The sequence below is a fragment of the Siphateles boraxobius genome, unplaced genomic scaffold (genome assembly GCF_051911475.1).
Source record: "Siphateles boraxobius isolate OS27281-9 unplaced genomic scaffold, OSU_SipBor_1 65, whole genome shotgun sequence".
Classification (NCBI taxonomy): Eukaryota; Metazoa; Chordata; class Actinopteri; order Cypriniformes; family Leuciscidae; genus Siphateles; species Siphateles boraxobius.
In genome coordinates this window covers 15215840-15240000 of record NW_027509192.1, presented here as the reverse complement: position 1 = coordinate 15240000, position 24161 = coordinate 15215840, and the positions used below count along the sequence as shown (strand labels likewise).

General features: G+C 38.5%; 1 protein-coding gene across 1 annotated transcript in view; it reads left to right on the top strand.

Moving 5' to 3' along the window:
- gse1a (Gse1 coiled-coil protein a) overlaps positions 1 to 23959 on the top strand; it is a 48272-nt gene extending 24313 nt beyond the window's left edge. The window contains exons 4-16 of the mRNA XM_077211253.1: positions 1409 to 1572; positions 1662 to 1862; positions 4078 to 4245; positions 5699 to 6027; positions 8943 to 9234; positions 9352 to 9830; positions 10192 to 10304; positions 11167 to 11431; positions 12274 to 12387; positions 12475 to 12792; positions 14572 to 14835; positions 17432 to 17535; positions 22083 to 23959. Coding sequence (XP_077067368.1) covers positions 1409 to 1572; positions 1662 to 1862; positions 4078 to 4245; positions 5699 to 6027; positions 8943 to 9234; positions 9352 to 9830; positions 10192 to 10304; positions 11167 to 11431; positions 12274 to 12387; positions 12475 to 12792; positions 14572 to 14835; positions 17432 to 17535; positions 22083 to 22220 — 2949 coding nt within the window. The 3' untranslated portion in view covers positions 22221 to 23959. The remainder of the gene's footprint in view (positions 1 to 1408; positions 1573 to 1661; positions 1863 to 4077; positions 4246 to 5698; positions 6028 to 8942; positions 9235 to 9351; positions 9831 to 10191; positions 10305 to 11166; positions 11432 to 12273; positions 12388 to 12474; positions 12793 to 14571; positions 14836 to 17431; positions 17536 to 22082) is intronic.
- Positions 23960 to 24161: the final 202 nt, after the last annotated feature.

The window sequence follows — 24161 nt, the reverse complement described above, 5'->3', positions numbered from 1 at the left end:
CTTATTCCCTCACTCACTCACCAACTTACTAATCATTTACTCACTTGTCCACTGACTTACTCACTCACTCACTCACTACTCACTCACTCACTTACTACTTACTCACTCACTCACTCACTACTCACTCACTCACTTACTACTCACTTACTACTCACTCACTCACTCACTCACTACTCACTTACTACTCACTCACTCACTCACTCTATTACTACTCACTCACTCACTCACTCACTTACTTACTACTCACTCACTCACTCACTCCCTTACTACTTACTCACTCACTCACTCACTACTCACTCATTCTCACTCACTTACTACTGACTCACTCACTCACTTACTACTCACTCACTCACTCACTTACTACTCACTCACTCACTCACTCACTCACTCACTTACTTACTACTCACTCACTCACTCACTTACTACTTACTTACTTACTACTCACTCACTTACCACTCACTCACTCACTCACTCACTCACTCACTTACTACTCACTTACTACTCACTCACTTACTACTTACTCACTACTCACTCACTCACTCACTCACTCACTTACTACTCACTCACTTACTACTCACTCACTCACTCACTGACTTACTACTTACTCACTCACTACTCACTCACTCACTCCTTTACTACTCACTTACTACTCACTCACTTACTACTCACTCACTACTCACTCACTTACTACTCACTCAATCACTTACTACTTACTCACTTACTTACTACTCACTTACTACTCACTCACTTACTACTTACTCACTACTCACTCACTCACTCACTTACTACTCACTTACTACTCACTCACTTACTACTTACTCACTACTCACTCACTCACTCACTTACTACTCACTCACTTACTACTCACTCACTCACTCACTCACTGACTTACTACTTACTCACTCACTACTCACTCACTCACTCCTTTACTACTCACTTACTACTCACTCACTTACTACTCACTCACTTACTACTCACTCAATCACTTACTACTCACTCAATCACTTACTACTTACTCACTACTCACTCACTCACTCACTTACCACTCACTCACTCACTCACACACACACTCACTTACTACTCACTCACTCACTTGCTACTTACTCACTCACTCACTCACTCACTCATTCACTCACTCATTCACTCACTTACTACTCACTCACTCACCCACCATTGGGAATTATATATTTAATAAAACGTACAGCAGCAAAACCAGCCTTTTTTCATTCTTATGTTCAGTGAGAGGGTGGAAAATGGTCCTATACCTTCACATTATGAAGCATAAATATGCATAAAAGGATATAATTAACATAATATGATAAAAACAAATATTTGTGTTCCGTTGTGTTATTATATCTGCTAAAGAATTACCATGATGCCCTAACCGTTAATGTTTTTCCCATTTTAGGCGGATGCAGCATTGAGACTGTCCGGCCAAGAGCGTTTGGCTCCAGATCGGCCTTTACCCGGCCAGGAGAAGACCTCCCTCTCTCTCCCTCCATACCTGGGTCCAGCTCACCCGTTCAGCATGACCCCCAGTGCTCTCATTCAAGACCCTCGTCTTCAAGCTCAGTCAGTACCTCACGCATTCTCACACTCGGGCTCATCTTACAGCGTATTGTCTTGTTTCCTCATTTGTTGTTGTTCTCTTTCTCCATCAGCATGTCCAGGCAGGTTCCTAACATGCTGCTAGCAGGGTCTCCGCACGAGGAGTATAATCGCGATGGCTTTCGCCCGTACGCCTCAGCTGAAGAGATGCGCATGCCTTTGCTCCCTATAGGGCTCAGCTCAGGAACCGCAGCCGACACTCTTGCGTACTTTCACTCAGGATATTTGCCCCATCCCTCGCTTGCTTCATACAGGTATGTGGTATCGTTTTGGAGGTTCTTTTGAATATGTAGTACCTTCCTGTATTATACCTTCGAAAAACCTGAAAACATGTTGAGCAAGTTTTTATTTGGTCTTAAAGGGATAGTTCAATCCTGTCAACATTTACTCAGCCTAATGTCGTCCCAAACTTGTAAGAGTTTCGTTCATCTTCGAAACAAAAATTACAATATTTTTAATGAAAACTGAGAGATTTCTGTCCCTCCATTGAAAGTCTATTCGCCCAAGACCCGGACACTTCAAAATGTTCATAAAGAGATTGTAAAATAAACCCAGATGAATCGAGCTGTTTTTATGACGAACCGGTTTAATTTAGGCTTTTATTCACATATAAATATTGATCAGTGAACATAAACAGAACTTATAGACTTTCAATGAAGGCACTTAATTTGTGTTACGAAGATCAACAAAAGTCTGATGGTTTTGGAACGACATGAAGGGTGAGTAAATTATGACAGAATTTTAATTTTGGTGAACTATCCCTTTAAGCCAAAAGTATACTTCATTTTTTATGCAAATATGTGTACCAACTAAATATTCATACTATGCTGATGATGAAATTTATGTTACGTTCACTGTAAAACCAAATTAGCCTATACTTTGGGCTTTAGTAGTATTAGTTGGGTCATGGGCCTAAATGTCACCTCGTACAGGCATTTACTCCAGAATCTAGTTTATGCTGTTGTTTATATAAATAACCAATATTACTCTATATTCACACAAAGACATGTTTACACAAAGAAATGCACCTCAAAAACATACAGTATTTGGCTGCTGACAGTTCACTAAGGTCATTCCCTGGGTTAAAAATCTGTACCTTGAATACAATATAAGTCACTGTGGATAAAAGTGTCTGTAAATGTTTATCTCCATAACTATATTTGTATTTGTCCTATGATCTGGTAGCTGCTTATATTACACCACAATTATCACATTGCTGATAGGTATTGATAGATGATTTAAATGTTTGGTTACCAGCCGTTTTTTTTAATTTATTATTATTATTTTTTTTTTTTGATGCTGAATGGTGAAAAATATTGTGGGTATGAGGTCTGTTCTTTTTGTATGTTCTATTGTTCAGTCCTTTACCAAAAAATACTTAAAAAACTGAGTATTTCCCTATCGTAAAGTGTTGTTTTTGTTGCGTTTATACTATATTAAAGATTTATTCAAATTTTATTGTAATGTAAACATCACTATAAAGTTATCCAATTCTATTTAATAAATAGTTTATTAAATATAATAAATATATTATATGTTTATGCCAGTTTTATTATTTCTTATTAAATTATAATTATTAATTAATTAGTTTTAATATATACTTAATATTATACTTAATTATACTAATATATTTATACTGTATAATATATACTATTTTCAACCCTCTCACTAAACCTAAGAATGAAATAGTCTATTTTGCTGATATACCTTTTAACTAAAATAAAATAAATATTTTTATTCTATATTACACAAGTTTCTTTAATTTATTAAATTATGTGATGTATTTTAATAATTGTTTATAATTTTGTACAATAATTTAATGAAATTATTCAATATTTAATTAGTTACTATAATTTTATGCACATATTTATATTACATAATATATATGACTATTTTCCACACAAAAAAAATGGTCTGCTATTGGCTGTTTTTGCTTTTGAAACTCTTATTAAATATAATAAGTAAAATATATATTATATATATTTATACCGCATTATATATATATATATATGACCATTTTCCACTCTCTCACTGAACCTTTTAAGTAGATGATTTTGGTGTAAATCTGAACACTAAATACTAAATAGACATTGATATGTAAAAGTAGGCAATGATATGTTCTCATGGTTCTGATGTTCCTACATCACGATTTATGAGTGAGTTAATTTTCTCAGTTTCGTTTCAATGTTTGATCTGGATGGATGGGACTTTGTTTGTTTGTCTGCATAGAGCAAAAAATATCCTGTTCTATCATTTATATTCCATGGACACATTCCCGGTTTGATCCTCTTGTCACCCGTTATAAATAACCCCCTCAGCACGGTTCTTTGCGGGGACTGAGTGGAGGTGAGACCGAAGTGACAGAAATAGGCAGTGATGTTGATGACGGAGGGCCAGAGAACAGAGGTTAATGAAGAAGTGAGTTATTTCTAGAGGCTCTAATTCTCTGCTCTCTGTGTGTGTGATCAGGATGGAGGACTACTACAGTCTGTCAGCCCTGCGCTCGCATTACTACACACTTCCAGAGGGGGGAGCCCTGCCCACCCTACACCCGTCTGCGGTTCACCTGCCCATGCAGGGCGTCTTTTACCCTCCTGACATCACACACCAGTCGCTGTCAGCGCTACACTCTGAGAGGTACACACACACACGCACGCACACACTCACACACTCACACACGCACACACACACACACACACACACACACACACACACACACACACACACACACACACACACACACACACACACACACACACACACACACACACACCACATGTAAAGGATGTCCAAGATGGAATTAATAATTAAAGTGGTTGCAAGGCAGTTGGTGTTGTATTGAAATCCCTTATGATTTGTTCTGTTTTTTTTGTCATTTTTCAAGACTTCATTCAGACTTTGTATTGTTTTATTAACCTTTTATGTATTTCTTTATTAAATAAAAAATTTGAGGTTATATGAATTTGTTTATATTTGATGTGATACCTAATAACATTAAAATATTAAATTGTATTTATTTGATTATGCTAATTAGTTATATATTAATAAATGTTATTTTGTTTTTATATATTATATATACAGTAGTCAACATTTGAAGTGGATCAAAACCTTTCATTAAAGTTATACATGAATTTTGAACAATACTCGTTCTTGTCTTAGGACAACTTTGATTACTTTTTTGATCCACTTCAAATGTTGACTACTGTAGATTAATTCAATGAAATGAATTACATATAATCATTGCATAATTTAATATTAACATTTTTAATAAATTCATGTGTGTTTACTGCATAATATATAACCATTTTCCAGCCTCTCACTAAATCTAATTGGCTGTTTTAGATATGGTACTACGTTATAATAAAAACAATATATTTATTCTATATTTATACCAGTGTTTTATTTGTTTTTAAATTACGATTAATTTTGATAATTATATAGATAATTAAAATTTGATTACATATAATATACAAGATGGAATTAATCATTATAATTGTTGCAGGGCGAGCAATGTATTGATATTGATTATAATATTAAATGTATAGAATATAATTATTTAAAATGTCTTCTGTTGTTCGCTGTGAAGACACTTTAGACTCCTTTCTTTATTACCTTTATGTATTTATAATTTAGTTTAATTTTTATTTAATATATATTTACATTTTATGTAATATTAAAAACATTTAAATATTACATATCAATATATTACTTCAAATGTGTGTGTGTGTGTGTATATAAATCTAGCTATATAGGCTGTATTATATATGCAAATCAGGTGAATTCCCTCCCATTGGCAGTTGCCATGTCACAGGGATGCTCATTTGCATAACGTTAAACTCTTTTGCAGGTGTTTGTGTGTAAACACGATCTTTCCGTCATCAGCATAAGACATTCTCCCATATATCACACACATGTCACCTTGACACACACAAACACTCTTGCCATCTTCTCCATACTCTGAACCAAACATCATCAACACTCTCCTGTGTTCCTGCGGACTCTATTCTTCTTGTTCCTGTTGAGAGTGTTGCATCTCACACCATTTGTGTGTGTGTGTGTGTGCGCGTGTGTGTGTTTCGACCCTCCGCAGGCTGCAGATGGAAGAGGAACTTCGCCAGCAGGAGAGGGAAAGAGAACGAGAGAAAGAGAGAGCGCGTGAAATCGAACGAGAAAGGCATTGGGAACAGGAGGTGCGGAGAGAGAAGGACAGAGAACGAGAGAAGGAAAGAGAGGTGGAGATTAAGAAAGAGCGAGGGAGAGAGATCCAGGCGGTCAAGGCCATGGAGAAACGCCACCTGAGCCACGAGCCGCTGGCGAACCAACACTTGATCTCTCACTCGCAGGCTCATCCGTACGCACACCGGCAGCACATGAAGGAGAGAGCCAAGCTCGAGGACAGACTCACTGCTAACAGACCGGGTATGATGGGGAAAACTGCCCTGAATTCACTTTTACTTGGTGTCTGAACATAAATGTGTGACGGCAGTGTGTACACAACCACACTATAATGGTAGAAATCCACCCACTCTTTTTTTTAAATCCTCATTAATCATAAGCAGTGTCTCAGAATAAGCCGTTTGCAGTTTCACAAATGCTTAGGCCCCGCCCACGACTGACTCTGGCCTATTAGCATAAACTCAGTGAGCTGTACACAGTCCGACATGTTTATCCACTCGCCAGAGCATTTAACAGCAGCATCCAAGTAAGAAATCTATTCTTATTAAAGCTACTGGCGTTATTCAGTCGAGAGGAGTGAGTGATTTTCTGTTTTTCTTTTGTTGTTTAATCCATATTAACAGCACATACAGGTGAAACTCGAAAAATGTGAATATCGTGCAACAGTTCATGTATTTCAGTAATTCAAATTAAAAGGTTAAACTAATATATTTAGTATATATAACTATATACGTATGCATGATTATACTTTTTTGAGAGGGCCGACATTTCTGTATTGAAAATCCTTTTTTTTAATGATTTCATGTAATACTCTAATTATCTGAGATTTTGAATTTGGGGTTTTCATAAGCTGTAAGCCATAATCATCAAAATTATAACTTTTGCACGATATTCAAATTTTTCGAGTTTCATATTCTGTATAGCAGTAGGTAATGTACAGTATATTACGCTGCTTTCACATTAATACACAGATCTAATAAACACACGTGATTTCTTTCCCTCCTGTTTATGTTCACAGACATAAACGACTGTGTTTATGTGAACGTTGTCTGTTTTTGACAGTTTAAGCGCAATAAGACGTGAAAGTGAACTTAGTTTAATAGTTATATATTAGAAGTTTAGACTGATATGGCTTTAGAACGCATGCAGATAATAAACTTAAACCAAACAGATGTTGTAGTTTTTTCGAGTATCTGAGACACGAGCTGTAAAGGCTCCGCCCTCTTCCGGAAAGCAGCAGCTCATTTGTATTTAAAGATACATGCACGAAAACAGCGAAGAATATTTCGGCTGTTTTTGTCTATACAATGAAAGTCAATTGGGTCCAAAATATGCAAGCTCCAAAAAGGACATAAAAGTAGTTCTTACGACCTGCGCACTATATTCCAAGTCATATGAATTTGAGGAACAGATTCAAATTTAAGCCATTCACAAAATATGAATATGACCCATGATGAAGAAGAAGAAATAATGGAATGATGCAAAAAGTGCCAAAGGTAATCAGTAATTAATAAGGTTGTATGAATCTGTGTTCAATGCCTTGAACTCATTATGTTCGCTGCCAGCTGTTAAACATGCTTTGGCGGCAATCTCACTGAAGTCAGAAGGTTTTATGTTTGCTCTCCATAATTTTATAATAGTAAATGAATGAGAGCATTCATGTGAATCCCATGATCCATGATGAAAACACCCTCATGCTCACAGCTAAAACACTTAAAATGGTTTCAGGATCCATTAAGAGGGTCTCTTTCCAAAGCCTTCATCTCTCAAACACCTGGAGAACTTCTCTTCTGCTTACGAATATGCTCAGTATCTCAGCACACAGTTCAGAGCTGTGTTTGAAGCATTTGAGGATAGTCTCTGAACAGTGTTCTTATTGTTCACCAAAACTAAAACTTATGTAAAAAAAAAAAAAAAAAATCTTTAATTGAACTTAAACTTGAAAAAAAAAATTTGCGAAATAAATAATTTTAAGTTGAGTACTAACATAACTAAAACTGAAATGAAAATAAATTAAAACTAAATAGAACTATTAAAAAAGGAACAAAAATTAATAAACACAAAACTTTTGTTATGACTTTGGCCATTGACTTTTAAAATTAGAATAAGTTGTTAGTTTAATAAGCTTAACTTTTTAAATGAACTACAATTAATAAAATATTTTAATTTCAGTTTTAATTATAGTAATTTTTAGTACTTTAAGATTATTTCCAATTTTCCAATTTACAACTTATTTTATTATTAATATTTCTGTTTAGCGTTCATTTATTTTGATTTGTTTTAGTAAAGAAATATTTTTAAAAAAGTAAAAACTTAAACTTATTTCAGTTAGCTGCCAAGCCAACATTTCAAATTTCCATGTTTTAAGTTGATGTACTAGAATTACTACAAACTAAAACTGAAATAAAAATAAATTTAAAAGCTAAATAGAAATATTTAAAAACTAATACAAATTACAAAAGTTGACAACTCCTAAAAATAAAATAAGTTGTTAGTTGCCTTGACAACTAACTGAATTAAATAAGCTTAAGTTGAAGTACTAAAATTAATTTATTTTTATTTGTTGTAGTAATTATAGTACTTCAACTTAAGCTTTTTAATTCAGTTAGTTTCCTTTATTTTAATTAACAAATTTCTATTTAAATTTATTTATTTAGCTTTATTTATTTTCAATTTTAGTTGTAGTTTTTGTAAAAAAAAACAAACAAATATATTAAATGGAAATTAGAAAAAAATCACTAAAAGCAATACATTAAAAATATAAAAAATTAAGATAAATGGAATTTTTTTTAAAAATAAGTTGTTAGTTGCCAAGGAAGCAAACTGAAATAAACGAGTTTAAGTTAAATTACTAAAATTACTAAAACTGAAATAAAAATAAATGAAAGCTAAATAGAAATAAAATAACTAAACAAAACTAATAAAAATGCACAACATAAAACAGACAACAAAATACAAATTAAAAGCTCAAATCAAATATTCAAAATAAGATTGTTTCTGAAGACAAAAGCTGTTCCTAGGTATTACTATATAATGGATGACGTTCCCATTTTTGGTCCTTCTAGTATATTGAGTAGATGTTAATGAAATATTTACAGCTGTTTCACTTTGAGAAGAACACGTTTATTCATTTACGCATCTCTGGTCTCTCAATGCAGACAAAACCAAAGAAGCGTCGCTGCTCGTGTCACAGTCTGGCCCGTACTCATCCTCAGGAGCTCCTTCTTCCCTCTCCACCTCAGGCCTCGACCTCTCCTCAAGCCTCCAGTTTGGGAAAAGCCACAGGCCCATGGGGACTCCCATGATGCTCCACCGGCAGGAGGAGGACGAGCGATGGCTTGCCAGACCGAGAGCAGCGCTGAAGGTGGAGAAAGCGGAGTTTCAACAGCAGAAGCACCAGGATGTTGGTCGCACGGCAGAACCAGTAGAACCACAGAGAGAGACACACAGGTGGGTCGTAGATTAAGGGAAACTCCAGCTTAAATCCCCTATAAAACACTGCAGGCATTGTGTGTTATCATACTGCCCTCTTGTGGCGCACTCTAGAAATGTTTTCTAATGTTTCAGATACAGCTCACACCGTAATGATGTGGGTGTCAGAGACTTATCTCAACCCTTGGGGGCGCCACCTCCTCTCATCACCCCTAAAGCTGTTCCTCGGGACCATCACCCCTCTTCATCCACTCCCAGCAGACTCTGGAACCCCGTCTCCCTCCTCAACTCGCCCTCAGACCGGCCTCTGTCCCACATCCATCCTTTCTCAGGCCACACCAGACCAAAAGCTCTGGAAGAGGACGTCAGGCCCTCTTCCCTGCGGGGGAACAGCCTCCCGGAGTCTGGGAAATACCTGGCGGATCTGGAGAAATCCACGCGGAGCTTCCTGAACCAACAGAGGGTCTTCAGCCAGTCTCCGGCTCCGGCTCCGGCTACGGCTCTGGAGAGGACGGACCCCATGATGGTGTTCGATCAGGCTCTACAGGAGCACAGGAGGCTCCTCAGCAAACTAGACCTGGAGGAGAAGAAACGCAGGGAAGCCAGAGAGAAAGGTAGGAAGTGCTAGCAAAAATCTAAATGTCTTTTATTTATTTGTTTCCCAGAGAGCTGAAGGTGGAGGAAGTATAAATATTTGTGTGTTTGTATGCCAGATCTATCTATCTATCTATCTATCTATCTATCTATCTATCTATCTATCTATCTATCTATCTATCTATCTATCTATCTGTCTCTGTAAAACGTATTACTTTATGTGAGTGTTAGATGAAGGCAAAGGTGATCTAAATGTAAATATAGGGGAAATGACTGCACAATAAATCAATGTATTGACCAATGTTTATATATATGCACTCAGGTTCTTCTACCATCCATATTGTGTCTTTCACTTCTGTTCTAATCTTCTGCTTGTTTCAGGTTATTACTATGAACTGGATGACTCTTATGATGAGAGCGATGAGGAGGAAGTCCGAGCTCATCTGAGACGAGTCGCTCAGCAGCCTCCTCTCAAACTAGATGCATCTACAGAGGTACAGTGACACGCTTCAGCAGCGGGCCTCAAATGTCAGTGTCACACAACTAATTCAACGACTATAATCTATAAGCTACCATGAGTAAAATACTGCAACCGTACTGGCATTTATGCTGGGAACACCAACACAGAAAAGTATTTTATGCTACTACAACTGATCAAATCTCTCACAATAGCCATGTTTCCATCCAAAGTTGCAAATGTAACTTGTGCACAAAATTGGAATACATCATAAAACATTTGCGAATAAAGCAACGTTTCCATTCCTTGTGTTCAAGAGAACAAAATCGTCACTTCCTGTGAAATTGGTGCAAAATATCTGTGCAAAACACTGGCTCTTTTTTTGTTTTTTTGGACATCATAAATGACGTCTCAGAGCACACAGACGAAATACAATAAACTCTGTCATGTTATCTTGCATTTGGATGCTGGTGTTTGGGAACGCAATCGTGAGAGACACTTCTGGGAGGTGATTACCCCAAATCATTTTGATGACAGACTTTGGCTCAGGCATTTCAAAACGACCAAACTAACACTTGAGATTCTGTGCGAAACTATTGGCTCGCCTGTTAGTCCAGCTAGCCAATCACATCCTCTTTTGAGGCATAGTCACGTGAGTTTTCTGTTGTGCATCGAGACATTTATTCAGTAAATGTGTTTCCATTTATAGTTTATGCGCATGTCTTCTTATCAATTGACTCAATTGAATGCAAACATTTTTTATGGGCATTTTTAGAAGTAATGTACATCTTGGTGTTTCCATCCAGCGTTTTTTTTTATGCGATATCCCGATATGCGCATACAGTACATAAAGGTGTATGGAAACAGGTTGAGACGGTCTATTGGTTTTCTCTTTGCAGAAGACAGAGTTTCTGGGTTTGTTTGGACTGACGACTCTCTCTAAGCGAGATGAGCTCCTGGAGATGAAGAGGAGGAAGAGGAGGAGGATGATGCAGGAGAGAAACCCTTCACCCACGGCAGTGCAGAGTAAACGGAAGACTCCCTCTCCTTCCCTCACCACACGCTTCACCCCGGAGGAGATGGACCGCACCGCTGAACTCGACGACAAGAAACACTTCCTCAGCATATTCCACCTGAACCATGTCAGTCTGGACGAGAGAAGAAGTACGTGCAGAACACACACCAACACACTGAAGTTTGGACAAATACTGTCAGTCACACTTCCAGTGTTGAAGATGCTGGAGAACTTTACCTAATAATAATTTAATTATGTGTACATAAATATTTATAAATACAAAAATTATACACAAATGAGTAATCATTATGTTTATGTATTGTAAAATTATATACAATTTTATTATGTCATACTATGTTACATAATAAAATGTGTGTATATATATGAAAAATATTAAATCATATAAGATGCTTACTACATTTTTTTGCTTATAATGTGTATATAGATACAGATAGATAGATTGATAGAGAAAGATATGTTGATAGATAGATCCAGTTTTGTCCCCACTGGAATAAATAACTTATTAAAAGTATTTCACTTTAAAAAATATTTACACATTAAATACTATGTAAATTACTGTTCTTACTGTATATTTATTAATTATCTAAATTATTTCAAACTTCTGAGTGTGTATTTTTTATTCTATTTATGCTTATGTAAATATTATAAAGTATTATATATATATTATATGGATTCATGGAAATATGCATAACATTCAGCATTGTACTGAATATATTTTGCTAATTTAAATGTCATTTAAATGCCATGCAGGGATATTTGGGAACAGAACTTAAGTAATGATTTATGAAATGATTTTGTTTTTTTGTTAATTGAAATGAACTCTCTGAACTGATTTGCTAAAATGAATTGGAGAGAGAAGATATTTTACAAGAATTTTGATTTCATTTTGATTTTTGATTTCAGATTTGTTTTAAAGGCTGTGCGCATCAAAAAGTAAATATTTTTTCTTTTCTTTTTTTTTTTACCTCAGAGAATAAGAAGATTGAGGACTTGCTGGAAGCCATCAAACAGAAAACTGTAACTTTGGACACCCTCAGATACACCTCAGACACAGCCTTTTCTAGCCCGTCTGCTTCAGTGTCTGGTAAGCTTGACAGATACAGATACGGCTTTAACCAAACAACCAAGCTTTGCCATTAAAGTCCTGTTCTATTCTTTTCCCATCATACAGCTGTCTCACATCTCAATCAGTCCGCCAGTAAAGTTCACCCTGAACCCCTAAATCACTCACCCGAATACCCTCCGCCTCAAGACCCCCCGCCACTGGCTCCTCTCCAGGCTCCAGGCCAGCCCAAGATGACCTCCCCAAGCAGAAGAGGCCCGAGCCTGCAGGCCAGCGGTCGACAGACCCTCTGGCCGAAGGAACAGCCTCCTGCACTCAACGGAGTAAAACTCCAGGTCTGGGAGCAAAGAAACTCTGAGGACTTCGCACAGCACTTCCATCAGTCTGTGCTGCAGTCTACTCAAATATCCCAGCAGAAACAGAAAGGTGACGATGGCTACCCTATACTTATATTTAAGATAACGGGCCCTATTTTAACGATATAAGCGCATGGTCTAAAGCGCAAGTGTATTTAGGGCGTGTCCGAATCCACTTTTGCTAGTTTAACGACAGAAAAAATAGTCGGCACGGGTGGCGCATGGTCTCAAATGGTTGTCCCTATTCTGTTAAAGGGTAACTAAACCCTAAACCAACTTTTTTTAGTTAATGATCTGTAAGAATGGGTTTTTATTAGTGCTGTTCATTGATTTGAGTAACTTTTTTGACATTTGGGTATAAAGTGTTTTAATTCTACAATATATGGTGTAAAAACGTCTGAGTGCTGCCCTCTTCAGGTTGAACGGTGGCTACTGTAGTTGAATTTTCCTATTGGATGTTTGCGGTGGTACGTGACGTAGCGGTTGCAGGTGACGTTAGCACAAGGGTAGGCAAGTTCGGTCCTAGAGAGCCGCTGTCCTGCAGGTTTAGTTCCAACCCTAATCAAACACACCTGAACAAGCTAATCAATGTCTTCAGGATTACTAATGCTATAGGCAGGTGAGGTTTATTTCAGTGTTGGAGCCAAACTCTGCAGGACAGCGGCTCTCTAGGACCGAACTTGCCTACCCCTCCGTTAGCAGGTTCCAGCTCACCACGCCCTTGGTACGAGCTACCACGCCCTTCGCAGTGTAAAAACCCATCTTGTTTCGTCAAAACCACTGTAGCGAGTCAGGAGTTGGAATTGTGAGTATTGAAAACGATCAGGATAGAGTATTTTAGCATCTATTTAGCATAGAATTTATATAGTTAGTAGTAAATTAGCATAGTTGTTAGTGTAGTATTGCATGGGCGTCAGTTTGGTTTGAAATGTGTTGGAGACAGAGACGCATTCGGAAGGGCATTTTCAGAAGTGCTGGGTACAAACTTGTCAAACTGTGCAGTCTCTCTGCTCAACCCGTAAATAAATGCATCGATCCGCAAAATTTTTTTGAGTTTTTAAATGGTCTAGCGGTAGTTCTTTTGCCAAGCGTGTCAGAGGTTACGGGTTCTAATCCGCACTCATATAGTTTTTTTTTTCTCTCATCATAACTGAATATGTTCATCAGTGGTTACAGTCTATATCAAGCAGGGATACGTTTGTGTGCATTGTATTTTGTGATTTCAGTCTCCGCAACGCTCTATTCATGACACTGATAGCAGCGGCAAACGAGCGCTCAGCTTGATTTAAAAAACAACACATTTTAGCGCTAGATCTCTTATTTAATGGCGAACTAAATGACTGCTCTGGTAGTTAACTGGAGATGTTTTATTTATTTGTATCGGGTACATCCGTGCCTTAATGTTTCCGCTCAGCCCCCGCCCTTGGTTCGTCCCCTCTATATCCGCTGGCCTCTGCCCACTTCTCCAGCATTTTTCAAATATTGCCAGTGGCTGGAGTCAGGCTCTGACCAGGGGTTTAGTTACCCTTTAATGAGTTATGGGTGTGTTTTAGGTGTAACGTGCAAAAAAACAATCAGAGTCTCATCTCCTATTCCCTTTTAAAAGCCAGATGCGCTTGTGCCATGGCGGATTCGCTATTTACAAGGCAGAATTTGCAAGCGAAAAAAAAAAAAAAGACCAGCGCATGGCCATGGGTGCACAAATGGGCACAAATGCATTTGCTTTTTAAACAACGTGGCACAGGAAATGAAAATGAACTGCTGCAGGCTGAAACTGGCAAAAAACACTTGTCACACACATATTACCGGTATAGCCTGTTTGATCTTTTTTGTGTGCGTGTTCCCAAAGGTGCCGCTATTGGAGCGAACGAGCAGTTTGACCCCCCTGCACATCCACCTCCAGGCCTCCAGAGGGTGCTCAACAAACTCCCTAATGAACAGACCAATGGCCACTCCAGCCATTTATCAGCCCTCCATGACTCTCCAGGGGTGAGGAATGACCTTTCAGCTGGGGAGGGCATCAGTTCAGATGAAGATGAGGAAGAGGAGTCCTTCAGTCCTAGATGGAAAGGGATTGAATCTATATTTGAGGCATACAAGGAGTACATGGAGGGTGAGTTTACAGCATATTGAGATTCAAACTTGCGTTATTTAGATTCATATGTGAATATGAGGAACTTTTAGCAAGTTGAAAATGCAACTGAGCAGATCATTGAATTTGTTGTGTTAAAGGAGTAGTTCACTTCAGAATAAAAATTTCCTGATAATTTACTCACCCACACGTCATTCAAGATATTCATGTTTTTTTTTTTCTTTCTTTGTCAAGCCTGACATAGGCGGAAGTACCGACCTAGTGTTTACAAAGCGAAAGTGCAAAGATTAAGTCAAACGCCCTTTACAAAAAAATTACAGTTTTTCTCAGTCGCTTTGGTGCGTTTTTCACATCATCCCTAACATGTGCAAAATAATAAGTGCATTTCTCAGAACAATTTGTACAAACTGCAATATATTATAGATATGTTTCTAAAGCTAGTCCGTCACTAAAAATCCTTAGTACATCTCTCAAAAGTAAATATTCATGCCAATGATCATGTCAGTGTCATCAGAATGATAAGTCATTGAGTCATTGTTCACGAACAAGGGTCATCAAAATGTTTAGGCATGTTGTCAATTGTAACTGTGTACTTTGACAGTATTACCTGATGTAAACTTACAGTAGGCTTCAGTTTGGATGACAGTTACTGTATTGAAATTGCACAAGGCTGCACTTCTATGGCATATATCAATTTCGACAGTACTATTTACATATTACTGTATGTGGGTTATTGATAGAAAGAGAATGAACAGGATTTTGTTTTTCACAGCTTTTACTAGGGATGTAAAAATATATCATGTCACAATATATCGCAATACAAAAATCCAACAATATGTATCGTGGATCGTGACAATCTGTATTGTGTGTAGTTCACCCAAAATCAAAAAAATCAAAAAGAGTTGTAGTGTCAGTACTACATTACGTAAAATACTAGAATATACTCATGGCTTCAGAATCATGAATATTGTTATTCTGGTGTCTCTATTGTCCTGTATTTCCAGCACTATTCATTTACACACACACAATGTAATACCAAAATTAGCATTTTAATCACCAGTTCATTTTTTGTTCATTTTTTTATCAAATGTCTTGGAGTATCGCAATAATATCGTATCGTGAGTTCAGTATCGTGATATGTATCGAATCGTGACATGAGGGAAATCGTTACACCCCTAGCTTTTACTAGTGCTACTTTATGAAAGAAAAAAACTAAATACTTTACAGTAAGAAAAAGACAAGGGGCACAAAGGAAAAAAAACTAAATTGGAAAGAAACACAGGAAACACCCATAAGTTGTGGTCCGTCTATATGCTTGCCAATTGATTACTGTATTCATGAGATGCACCTTTGAGCAATTTAGACAACTGGTTGATTGTTGGTTGAACTAACACTTTACATTCCTTCATGAGTGAGAGTCAATTTCACCTGCACGATTCATCAATTCACGTTTTTTTACAAAAGGTCTAATAGAATTGTGTAAAACTATGCTTGACAGTTATGACAAATAGTTCAACAATTTTGCATGTAATGGCTTGTGCAAGGAACTAATCCTTAGATGTTTTTAGGGGTAAGATTATTCAACAGAGAACCATATACTATGTTTTGATCAACATGACATGAGCAATTGAAAATGTGGAAAAAAGCTGACACTTGTACATTATCAATTGCAATATGTACAAAAGCAATTGCAATTTGTTCAAAGGAATAAGAAATTGCTTTAATGATGTGCACAAGTGACTAGATGATTTGGAATGTGTACAAGTAGTATCAAGAATTGCACTTTTGATCTAAGAAATGCACCAAAGCGACTGAGAAAAACTGTAATAAATAAAAGGTAAAACAACGATGTTGGATGATTTTGAAGTTGGAGGAGAAAATGGGATGGCGTTTTTCACCCTACCCTACATTTTCCACCTACGTCAGGTTACCACCTGACCTTTCCAACGTGATTACGTTATGCGTGAAGTCGTGGACATGCAAGAAGAGCATTTGTGGTTAAAAAGTAAATATTTTTATTTTTTTTTAGAAAATGGCTGATCGTTTCACTAGATTAGACTCTTATTTGAAGCTGCATTAAAACCTTCAAACCGTTGGACCCTCTTGAAGTCCACTATATGGAGAAAAATCCTAGAATGTTTTCCTAAAAAACTATTATTTTTGACTGAAGAAAGAAAGACATGAATATCTTGGATGACATGGGGGTGAGTAAATTATCAGGAAATTTTCATTCTGAAGTGAACTACTTTAAGGTGTGGTCAAATTGTGTCTATTTTCAGTAGTGCAACGATGTATGAAGCACAGCTCACACAGAAGTCACTTTTAAATTAAGTATCTTTCTGTTGGTCAATGTAGCAAATCTGTGTGACAAACTTAAACGCACTGCAAAATCTGCGTGGGGAAGTCTCTCACCCTCACGAGAATTTCCCAATCGTGTGAATTCTTATTGAAACGACTGGATTTCGTCTCAAATTCACCAAACAACAGTAAATGTGAGAGCGCTTTTAGACTGATTTGATTTGTCTGTGGACAGGATATAGTCTTTTCTGAGTGTTTTTGACTGTATGATTATAGTGCCTTGCTCAGCTGTCTGTCTCTTTCCCCGTCTGTCTCTCAGAGAGAAGTATAGAGCACCAGGTTCTCCAGAGTGAGTGTAGACGCCTAGAGACGCAGCATTACAACCTCACTCTAACCGCCGAACAGCTTTCTCATAGTATGAGGGTAAGAATGTATTATTTTGGTATCTCTATTATATAGCCTTGGTTTTATATTTTTGTTATTTTTTTGCACAGAAAAGGTTTTTTCCACACTAAAATCATGTGGAATGCCCTTAAATGCATGAATGCATGAATGTTTAGCCAATCCTTAAATGCATGAATGTTTAGCCAATCCTTAAATGCATGAATGTTTAGCCAATCATTATTAATTATTCGGGTCTACACTGATCTATATCTAACACGGATGGATCTCTACCTGTCGCTGTATTATAAACCTCTCCTGATATTAGAGTAACAATTACAGAAGAATAAAATAAAGCATATTTTGTTACCTTTTGGAGCTTGGAAGGTTCAGTTTGAGCAGATGTTTTATACCATCATCACGGTCTTCTTCAGAGGTCATTTCCCATTCAGCATCTGGCACATATTCATGATCTCAAACATATTCTCAAAACTATCTTTTTCAACATCTACAAAATCAATATTTTGATCGCTTGCAGCTTCTTCACCAGATCAAGTGTCAGTGACTCTAATATTTGACTGCGTTCAGTACATGCTCTGCTGTAAATCACTGAGCCATTTCAAGTTTTGCTGATGGTATTTCCTATTCTTTTGTTTTCTGCCTGCGGTAACTATGAGTGAAATATCACTTCATCATTGTGTATCAGACACTGCTATCTTGTGGAATAAATGTGAATTGCACTTATTCAGACATCAAAGATTAAATTACTGTTGTGCAGAAAAAAAAATACTTACACTGTTACACACCTCGGGTCGTTAGCTATAGAAGCTTGTTTCCACCACAAAACAAAGCATTTTAAAAGATAATTGCTAGTTTACATCTCGCAATTCTGACTTTATTTCTCAGAATTGTGAGATATAAAGTCAGAATTGCGAGATATAAAGTCAGAATTGCGTGATATAAAGTCACAATTATCTTTTTAAAATGTTTCATTCTGTACCGGAAACAAGCTTCCATAGCTAACAATTGTGAGAAGTAAACATGAAATTCTGACATCTTTTCTCAGAATTGTGAGATATAAACTCGCAATTGCGAGACTTTTTTCCTCAGAATTGTGAGTTTATATCTCTTAATTCTGACTTTATAACACGTAATTTCGACTTTATAACACACGATTGGGAGATATAAAGTCAGAATTGCATGACAAAGTCGCAATTGCGTGTTATAAAGTCAGAATTAAGAGATATAAATTCGCAATTCTGAGGAAAAAAGTCAGTTCCGTATCGGTCAGTCACTACTATGTAGGTCATGACTCACCAATAGGAATCTCGCTAGAGAGGCCAATTTACTTAGATTGAAACTAAAACAAGCCAATACACATTGCAGTGCAATCATTTGCATCAGTTGCGCAGTCTCGCAGCGCGGGTATATAAGGAGCAGCTGCTGTGATTGCACTTCAGCTTTTTTCTTCGGAGCCAACTTCGATGCGGTCTTCAAGAGTGAATTTGCAAGCCTCTTACAACGGACCTCTTCACTTTGGTGCGAGCCTGACGACCCTAACTCCACTTGGTGCATAGAACCGTGTCTTCCTTCCCGGGCCCATTAAGTACTCGTCGGACTTAACCGGCAAGGCTTACAAGGCCTGTGGGGAAGCTGAGGCGACCCAGAGATGGAAGGGACTGCTCTCCAGGAGGCGATGACTGCATCGCTCCCTCGCCCAGAAGAGGGCAGGGTGGAAAATCCGGGAGTTCGTTTTGTTTGTTCCACCGCTGGGCTCAAAACCAGCGGTACCCAAATTTTCAATAAGAGCAGTTTTCTATATCTCTGGGTCTGAAGAGGGCCCGAAGAGCAGTGGTGGAAGAGAATCCTCTCCACTCTCATCCCGCCTCTTCTATCGCCAGCGGGCATCAGAGTGCGGTCCAAGAACGCCACGAGCCGCCTCCTGCACCTCATTCTCCGTTGAACCAGGTAAGTGCTGCACAGGACACTCAGACACCGCTACGGGCCGCCTCCCATAGAGAGCCTCCCGAGCCGTGTCCCTGTGTTCCACCTCGCTGCCCCACTCCAGGTACGCCTACGGTCCCTTTGGTCCCGCTTGTACGGTCTCTACGAGCCTGGTTAGCGCTCCCCAGGCCATCTCGCTGGCTCATTCGGACCATCAGGCTTGGCTATGCGATTCAGTTCGAATAGAGAACAGGGCATTCGCATCCTCAACTATCTCGATGACTGGCTCATACTAGCACACACTCAAAATCATCTATGCGAACACAGAGACCTCGTGCTCAGGAGCCTCAGCCAGTTGGGTCTTCAGGTCAACTAGGAAAAGAGCAAACTCTCCCCTGTGTAGAGGATCTCTTTTCTCGGTATGGAGTTGGATTCGGTCGCACAGACAGCGCAGCGCGCCTCACAGAGCAGCGCGCTCAGTCGGTGCTGAACTTTTTGAACACGCTCAAAGGCAGGACGGGAGTCCCACTGAAATTTTTTCAGAGGCTCCTGGGGCATATGGCAGCGGTAACCCCGCTCGGCCTGCTTCATATGAGACCGCTTCAGCACTCGCTTCACGGCCGAGTCCCGAGATGGACGTGGCATCATGGCACTCACCGGGTGGCAATCACACTGGTGTGCCGCCAAACCTTCAGCCCGTGGTCAAATCCCTCGATCCTGCGGGCAGGTGTCCCCTTGGAACAGGTATCCAGGCATGCTGTGGTATTCACAGATGCCTCTGCCACTGGCTGGGGTGCCACATACAAGGGGCATGCAGTGTCAGGGGTGTGGACAGACCCCCAACTGCATTGGCACATCAATTGCCTCGAGTTGCTTAGCAGTACATCTCGCTCTGAGCTGCCTGAAAAGGCCGCTACAGGGCAGGGACGTGCTGGTCCGTATTGCGTACATCATCCGACAAGGTGGTCTACACTCCCGTCGCATGTTGCAACTCGCCCGCCATCTCCTCCTCTGGAGTCAGAAGCATCTGAGGTCTCTTCGAGCCATGTATGTCCCCGGCGTGCTCAACCGTGTGGCCTACGAGCTCTCACGAGCTGTGCTTCCGGGAGAATGGCGACTCCACCCCCAGGCGGCTCAGCTGATATGGAGAGAGTTCGGGGAGGCTCAGGTAGACCTGTTTGCCTCCTCAAAGACCTCCCACTGCCAGCTTTTTTACTCCCTGACCGATGGAACACTCGGCACGGACGCACTGCCACACAGCTGGCCCCAGGGCCTCCACAAATATGCATTTCCCCCAGTGAGCCTACTTGCACAGACACTTTGCAAAGTCAGGGAGGACGAGGAGCAAGTCCTTCTGGTGGCTCCCTATTGGCCCACCCGGAGTTGGTTCCCAGAACTTATGCTCCTTGTGACAGTCCCTCCCTGGCCCATTCCTCTGAGGAAGGATCTTCTGACTCAGAGACTGGGCACCCTGTGGCACCCGCATCCAGACCTCTGGAAACTCCATGTCTGGTCCCTCGACGGGACGCGGAGGTTCTAGGTGACTTACCCCTAGAGGTACTTAACACCATCACTTCAGCACGGGTGCCCTCCACGAGACGTGTTTACGCCCTGAAATGGAACCTGTTCGTCGAATGGTGTTCTCGACGAGAAGACCCCGAAGATGTTCGATAGGGTCTGTGCTTTCCTTCTTGCAGCAAGGGTTGGAGCAAAGGCTGTCTCCCTCCACCCTCAAAGTACACGCTGCAGCTATTTCAGCATATCACGACCACATAGATGGCAAAACATAAGGAATGTCTAGGGATAGGGAATGTCTCGATTACATATGGTTACCCTCGTTCCCTGAGGTAGGGAACGAAGACGTATGTCCTGTCGCCACATCTGCTGCCACCCACTGGGGCGGCCAGTTTATCAGGTTGGCTCCTCAGCAAAAAACTTAAGTGCAATCGCAGCAACTGCTCGTTTACATTACCCGCGTTGCAAGGCCGCGCAGCTGATGCAAATGATTGCACGCCAATGTGTATTGGCTTGTTTTAGTTTCACTCAAAGTAAATTGGCCACTCTAGCGAGATTCCTATTGGTCAGTCATTTTATTCAGAGTAAAATGATATATAGGTCATATATAGGTCAGAGTTTATTTCTCACAATTCAGACTTCATAACACACAATTTCGACTTTATATCACGCAGTTCTGACTTTATAACTCACAATTGTGATAAAAAAAATTCAGAATTGTGAGATAAAATATCACAATAACTTTTTTATTTTTTATTCTGTGGCGGAAACAAGCTTCCATCGTTAGCGACCCTATAAAGTTTTTACAACAAAATCAATGGGAAAACAGACCTTCTTTTATAATTTATGTATTTATTTTCTTGTATTGTTCATAATGAATTGACTGATGAATACTAAGATGTCTAACTTACAAAAAAAAAAAAAAAGAATGGGGAGGAGGGTAGTTAATGACGTCCCGGGTCACTAAAGACCAAAGGTATGCGTTTAAGGGTTAAATAGTCGCTTGTTATGTGTCGCTTGCAAAAACCTACACCAATTTGCCACTCTTAGGTTACAAATAAGGTGGATAGTTTAAAAGTAGCAAAATCCGGACGCAGGGCATGACTTTTTCTCTCTTTCCCACATATTAGGAGCTGTTGGCACAGAAGCACAATCTGGCGCTGAAGAGAGAGCGCATGCAGGCCGAACTGGAGCACTTCAAGAAATGCTTGGCATTGCCGCTGCTACACTGGCACAGAGGATACTACAAGAGGCCTTCCCCGAGGTGACCTTCCTCGCATTTATGATGGACGTGCTAATGAAGAGTGGCTGATCAGTGTAATAGCTGAGAACTTAAATTAATAAACGTGTGATTTCCGCTTTGGCACGAGAAGATAGACAAAGCTATCGGTCATTGTTTGGTGCCAATGTCTGTCGCCTCACTGTGACTCACTGCACTACAAGTCCAACCACTATATACAGGATCTAATCTCTGAACAAAACAGGCATTCAGCATATCCATTACTTGACGGATTAATCTGACGGGATGTTTGAAAGACCAATGCCAAGAGGTGCAAAAAACCATCCCAGAGTTGTTGTACATGCAGATGGCTCCTGGAAATGAGCGAATCTGGAATCTAGTGCAAATGTTTTAATATTTATACAGTTTTTAAAAGGAATATGATTATGTAAAATACTGTCAAATCGCATTTTGTATGTTTTTATTATTAATGATGAATTATAAAAAGGACGGTAATTTGGAAAATAAATATTTTAATGCTTTTTGCAGGGAAAAATGTGTTAAGGTACTGCTGGTCAGAAATGTTGCTGAAAGACAGAAATGAAGTGGGTGGACTTGAGTTCTCAGTTCAAAAGGTTTCAGTTTAATATGAAAGTGGTTGTCTAGTACAATTTTAACAGTGTTCCTGTATATTTTGTAATTTTCTCTTCGTCACCCATTAAACCAAAAGTTCTAGTACATGGCTGTTCGAAAATAAACCAATCAAATGTGGCTATCACTTTATAATCGCTTTCATTAATGACACTTTAATAACAAACCGCAGACCAGCAGTTCATGTACATTCAAGTATGAATATACTGAAAATACATGAATCAGGAGTACATTTGTGAATGTACATTAATGATAATACATGGAGTTCCATTTGTGCTAAGTCAGTTCATTATAATTCAGCAATCGATCATTATGAGGACGTTGGAAAAATTTTATTATTAAAAAAATTCAATAAATATACCTAAAATAAATGAGTAAAACCAGATGCATACAATATAACTGAGCATATATAAATAATAATGAAATATTAAGAATAACCAATTCAATATAGTCTTTTCTGTTAAATTCATAAAATAATTGATTTCTAAGATGATTATGAAATGGCACAAATAGGGCCTTATAAATTAACATTCTGTTAAACATTATATGATGGTCATTGAATACTGTTTGTTACAGACTTGTTAAAATCATGAAAATAATTATAAAGTGTCACCCAAATGTTTGTTTGTATAATTTTTCAACCTAGCTGCCATGAGAACAGTCATTTAGGTTGTGCATTTTATACAGACTTTAGTGCCACAAAGTTTTGTTAAAAAAAAAACCTTAATGAGCTGTCGCTGTGTTATTATTTATGACATAAAATCACACCTCATGTGTTGGATTTGAAAGAAACGTCCAATGCTACAAGTCGAGAAGTGTCTGTCTTAAGATGTTTATTCTCCATTTTGTCTTTGACACTTAAATCGCAGACCTGAAATGTTTTTAGTAGTAATTTCTTAGTGGAATGAAATGTGAGTTAATATATTATTTGTTGAAGGTAGAAATACTTATTTATGGATATATAGGTGTATATGCTGATAAAAGAGTTTGAAAAAAATATTTCTTGCCATATTTTGTTTACAAAAACTCTTAAGAAATTAATGGACATGATTCATTCACATACGTAACATAATTTTCAGTTGTTTCTTGACTCAATATGATTTACAATGCAGCAAAATAAACAACTTGATATTTAAATGATCTCTGGTCTTATTTAATATATATATATATATATATATATATATATATATATACAGGTCCTTCTCAAACCTTCTCAGGTCCTTCTCAGGTCCTTAGCATATTGTGATAAAGTTCATTATTTTCCAAAATGTAATGATAAAAATTAAACTTTCATATATTTTAGAATCATTGCACACAACTGAAATATGTCAGGTCTTTT